The sequence below is a fragment of the Larimichthys crocea genome, chromosome XIII (assembly GCF_000972845.2).
Source record: "Larimichthys crocea isolate SSNF chromosome XIII, L_crocea_2.0, whole genome shotgun sequence".
NCBI classification, from domain to species: Eukaryota; Metazoa; Chordata; class Actinopteri; family Sciaenidae; genus Larimichthys; species Larimichthys crocea.
In genome coordinates, this window is record NC_040023.1 from 20,478,117 (window position 1) to 20,483,887 (window position 5,771).

The 5,771-nt window shown below is 38.5% G+C and overlaps 1 protein-coding gene across 6 annotated transcripts in view; it reads right to left on the reverse strand.

Annotated features, from left to right (window-relative positions):
* The window catches only part of LOC104920208 (F-actin-uncapping protein LRRC16A), a 64,919-nt gene that overhangs the window by 21,853 nt on the left and 37,295 nt on the right, over positions 1 to 5,771 (reverse strand). For all 6 annotated transcript variants that reach the window (XM_019263699.2, XM_019263700.2, XM_019263698.2 and 3 more), the window contains exons 10-16: positions 5,623 to 5,711; positions 5,162 to 5,256; positions 4,407 to 4,493; positions 3,100 to 3,203; positions 2,408 to 2,485; positions 1,529 to 1,605; positions 267 to 371 (exon numbers count right to left, since the gene is read on the reverse strand). In XM_019263699.2, coding sequence (XP_019119244.2) covers positions 267 to 371; positions 1,529 to 1,605; positions 2,408 to 2,485; positions 3,100 to 3,203; positions 4,407 to 4,493; positions 5,162 to 5,256; positions 5,623 to 5,711 — 635 coding nt within the window. The remainder of the gene's footprint in view (positions 1 to 266; positions 372 to 1,528; positions 1,606 to 2,407; positions 2,486 to 3,099; positions 3,204 to 4,406; positions 4,494 to 5,161; positions 5,257 to 5,622; positions 5,712 to 5,771) is intronic.

Here is a 5,771-nt window from a genome sequence, read left to right on the forward strand (position 1 = left end):
AATAATAATAAAAATAATACAACTTTTAGTAAAAACATTCAACTGCGGTGGCCCAGTTAGTGCAGATAGAGCTGCAGCAGCTTTCCTCTAATGCAGCTCTTCACTGTGATACTGGCTGACAAAGACACACTGATTTAATCTTCTTGCATTAAATGTGACTACATGTGAAAACAGAAGATGAGGAACAAAATGTACAGTCAAAGAGAATGTGGGACAGAAGGAGCTACTCCTCAGGCACATTAAATGTGAATGAATTGTTCTCTCACTTGAGGGCTTCCGGTGGCAGCTTTGTTCCCGAAACATTGATGGAGCTGAGAGACATGGCACTGCTGAAGAAGTGCTTGAATGACGGTGGCACCTCTTTACCTTTCCTACAAGAGAGCAGGAAATAAAATAAGGCCAGACGGACACATCAATGGCTTAAAATACAGCATGTCACCAACTTTTTAAAGCTCTTTTGGTCTTTTTGATCAATACCATGAAAGCCCCAATGTTTTAATTCTTTTAGCTGGTCTGAGATTCAGGATGACTTTTATTATTCTTGTCATGTTCTAAACACCCCTGACATATTTTAGTTTTTATCTTCTTTTTAAGAAACTGCTTTAGCTCCACAAAACAAAAAAAATGGATTCAGATTTTCACAAAGGACAATCATCTCATCGTCTCAGGTATAATCCTTAACCACTACTCATCCACCCCCTGCACTACCCATCCACCTCCTCCCTTGATGAAGTCCTCAACTCCCAAGAGGCACACTGGAAAGAGAGATAATAATGGGAAAAGGACTCCACCCATCACCCATCTGTTACACACAAAATCTACACAGACAGACAGACAGACAGACAGACACACACACACACACACACACACAGGGTCTCAAATCTAAACACATTTGAATCATGCATATTTACAAACCCAGCCTGAACACACACGGAGAGTCTTGTGTGTAATAGCACTTTGTCACCAGCAGGTGTCACACACTAACATGCAGACAGACTTTGTGGTTAAAAGGAAACTACAGGTTTGTCATTTTAAGTAAAAACAAAACAAAAAACACTTTGATGTAGACACAGTTATAAATTCAGAGGTAATCCTCAGTGGGGTTATGGGCTCAAATCCATTTTCAAACAAGTACATGGTGGACAACAATGTTCAGAAGATCCCAGATCTGTTTAATATTGAAACAGGTTTGGGATGCAACTTAATATCAATATTGTATTTAGGCCATGACTTTACAAAAACTTGTGACTTTGGACGTCACTGAAAACTATTCAACCTCAGTGCAGACTAATTTAGTGCAAAACATACATTTTAGATGTTTGGTTTTAGCTTAAAAAGAATATGTCACTGCATTTGTTTTATGTATGTTTTAAGTATCACAAAGATATATACTTATCATATATCTTATTATTCTCAAATTTTGCATATCCTCCCTTGATCAATAAACCTTGCAGGATACAAACTACAACAACAAACTCATTTCCTTTCTTAACTGTCAAGTGGCAGTCCAGATCAGATGAGTTCTTACCTGTGAGGGAAGACACTCTTTGACACGTTGAGGACAGAGAGGTGTTGGACTGAGCCTCGCAGCAGTGCTGAACAAACCTGGAAAATACACAGAAAACATCTTTAGAGCATCTGAGCTGTATAAACTAATTGTACTAATCAATAAGTTTTGAGCACAAATCACTGTTATTCTTGCACTTTCCAACCCTCAGTCTTCACATCTGTGCGATTTTGTCTATGATTGTGACACACAGAAAAAAAAAAGCATTGTATCTATGTTTACACATGTGTAAATGTATTTATATCTGTACATGACAGAGACACAATATGATTTAGGAGCTAATCCTGTTCAGTGACAGACTGACAGCTGGTTACATCTAAAACTAATCAATAAGCTGTGTTTGGCTCTCAGACGCACATCAATACATCACATGCACTTTGCAAACAGTGGATGGCAACACAGATTGAGTGGGTGTATGAAATTGGATTACAGTCCCTGCCACAGATATTAATGTCAAGCACGTCATCTTACAATGCAATATAATGAGTTACAACTATAATTGTGCGTTAGTTAGTTTTGCATTTCTCTGATTTTGTTGTGCCTGTTTGTTTTTAAAAAATGTGTTATCCATGATCACATATACTGTACACACTAGGACTGAGCAAGCTTTCTAACTATTATGATCTGTAGCTCAATTTTGGGACTGTATATATCTGAGGCTGATATCTTATTTTAAGCCCCACCCATTCCGAGTACAGAAACATATAATTTAGTTTGTTGAACAGATAGAAATGCAGATGGTTGTGTACGTGCTCATCCCTACTCTATATGCTGAATTATCATACAATTTAGCAACTTTTTCCTCCGAGCAGGGTTATATCAGCGTGCCTCCTGACTCACCTGGTCCAATGAGCAGTCTGTGTTGGAGAGGTCAAGGGTTGCCAGGCTGTTGGGTTGACCAAGGAAGTGGTAGAAATGCTAAATATAAAGCAAAACACAACATGCATTGTTACAAAGCAGAGTATGAGACCTTCTTTTAGAGTGCTGCGAGCAGATCGAGCTTTTCTTTCACATTTTCTTGAAAAATTTCTACTATCTAGACTTTCTACTATTATAATTTTCCATCAATCTTTCATACATTATCTTATCCACCTAATCAGTTGTTCATTCACAAAAAAACATGTCATTGTGATTATGTTCTGGATTATTTCTTGTTAATTTCTGGAGTCCTACCGTTGTTATGTGATTGCTAGGCAATCAGCTGAGACCCCTTTACGTGAAATTCTTTCCGTCACTGCAGCACTTTGGTCAACATATATTAACCTGTCTGTCTGCATGTATCATTATTTGTTTGGCTACAATTACAGTATATCACTGTGATGGGTGTAATTGTGTTTGATGTATCTGTGCTGTGAACACATGTCGATTGTACTGAATCGATGCTCTCCTACGGAGAGACATGCTAACTGATTTATAACGGCCTGAACAGGCCCCACGCACAACTGTAGAACTGACCTGTTTCAATTAATTAAGTGTTATCGATACTGGCTCTAAGATGTATTAAAACTGTGTGTGTGTGCATATGTTTGTACCTGCATGTCGTCTCCTCGGAGGACATTCCCTGAGAGGTCCAGATGGACCAGGCTGCTGGGGATGGACGGGTTGGCACTCAGTGACTGGCAAAGGCTGTTCACCCCTAAAGCACACACCCACACACACACACACACACACACACACACACACGCACACACACAGTCAGCATTATGACAACCCTTAAATCTCCCTCGGGTGAATGCATGGAAAGGAGTATTCCTTCTCATGGTACTACAGAGTGTGTGCATCATATTGACGTCTGTCACATGGCTGACATATTGTAGTAGCACTTTCATAAAGCCCTGACTCCTGAGTCCTGTCTGCCTGTAAATCGAGGTATGAACGACAAGTGATGGAGTTCGACAAAAAAGAAGAGATTAAAAAGAAAAAGTGAAATGGAGAAATGAGAGAAATAAACAGAAATAATGCAAATGATTAGGAGAGAGAACATTCTAATATTCAAGATTTATTACAATTCATACATATTCAAGTTACCGTCAGCTGGAATTAAAATTCAAAAGATGAAATGTTTGAACTGCTGAATTACATGATTTATTACATAAATTCAGTGCTAACAAATAAGAACATGGCCTCAATCCTCTGCTTTTGCTCTGAGCAATGGGGGCTTTTGGGGTTTGGATTATGGATTCGGCCTTTAGCTAGACGAACAGGGCTCAGTTTAAGAAGTGCAGCCCTCCCAAGAACCCTACACTGTGAAATGTGATAGCTTTTTATTGATTGCCTGAGAGCACAGCATGTTTACAGTAGGCCCCTAAAGACGCTGCCTCGTGCTGGAGCGTTTACTGTGGGTGAGAACCAAGAAGAAACTTTACCTGCAAATGACTGCTGACAGTGGCCACATTTAATGTGGAAATTATGACAACAACGACTACAAATCCCCTGCAGTTTTTTGGCAGAAAAGCGTAGGCACGAACAGCGCCTTCATAATGTAGCATTAAAGACCATTACTGAAGAAGAATTTTCCATCATGTCAAGAGGTTACGGCTCTACTGACTGAAGGAAAGTGGTCTGTTAATTTGCAACACTTATGCAAATGAAAATATGCAAACTGTTTACAGATTGTCTCAGTGGAAGGTATAATCAAACTAGTGTAAGATGTGAACTGTATCTGATCACAGTGAGCTTGTAAATTAAAGCTCAAACAGGAAACCCAACTTATTACAATACAATATTTGTATTTCTATCATTCCAACCAACCATCTATTTCCAAATTACAAATGTTTTTTATTTATCATCCACCTGGTTCAGGAACTGACTACAAAAATGAAGGGACAACAGTACATACCTTTGGGTGATAATGAGGTTTTGGAGAAGTTTAAATGCTTAAGCCCCATACGAAGTTTGGCAAACTGAGCACCCAGAGAGGAGATACCTGCAGCAAGAGAGAGGAAACAGGGAAGAAATGATTATGAAGACTTTTATATTTTAAGGCCAAACAGTGTACACCACCCATCATCACAAGTTTCTACTATATGAAAATCTATGAGCTAGATTTTACAGAACAGAACACAGAACACATTTAACAGAAACATTGCCTATGCCTTAAACACACCATATCAATGACAAATGCTGTTTCAATATTATTCATTGTTTAAATGTCTATCAAAGCAAAATGGCATACAGCAAACATGTCTGAAAAAATATGGCATTGCTTCTTTAAAAACACAAAAACACATTTAACAAGATCCTTGTGGTGAATTTACATAAGAACAAATAAGCCAGAGATATGTAAAATTTATACATGTGATTCCCTGAATATTTGGTTATGGGTATCTTTAATTCATGTTTCCTGGACAGACTGAGAGAACGTAGGATACAGGTGATGAAATATTAAACTGGTTGCTCTCAGTGTCCTGTAACAATACAGAATGTTGTACAAGTTGGCAAGAGAAATCTGACTGCCAAATGACTTCTGAATATTCAGTGTATTCAATATTTAAATTTGAGTGTTACATATCAATCCTGCTGTAGAACAAAGTAGTTTAGAACAGTAGAAAATATAACAGAGCAGAGATGAATGCATTACAGCAGATATCGTACCTCTGTCCTCCAGTGGGTTGTTGGCAAGATTAATGGTGGTGAGTCCTGAGCTGGGGTTATGGGCCAGGGCAGCTGCTAGCTTCTGAGCAAAATCACTGTAAAAGAGTGTAAAAGAGTCTATCCATTATGTGTGTATGACAAATATACAGTATGTGTGCAATCTATCAAAATACTTAGGCAGTAGAAATATGATTTTGTTGCTGTGGCAGAAAAGCAAGGTAGAACAAAAGTTCATATTTGGCATTTGAAACAGCAACATCTTTCAAACTCCACAATTCGAGTTTGTATTTATCTTCCACTTCCAGCGAAAGTCATTACACTTGAGTCATTTTCTTACACTTGAAAAAAGCTCCACCAAAGCCATACAGAACACTGTATGACTGTTTACACAGGCTGACTAGTAATTGACGTTGACATGTAAAACTGGTGAAATGCCCCTTTAATACTTGGTATGTTCTCACGTTTTAAGTCCTGCGTTGTCCAGAACCAACTCTTCCAGACGACTTGAGCGAGATACTACTCGAAGGATCTGCTCACACACATCTGCAGACTGAAGACACACATCATTTTTTATCAGTTAGACAAGACGGAAAAATATCTCAATTTATGG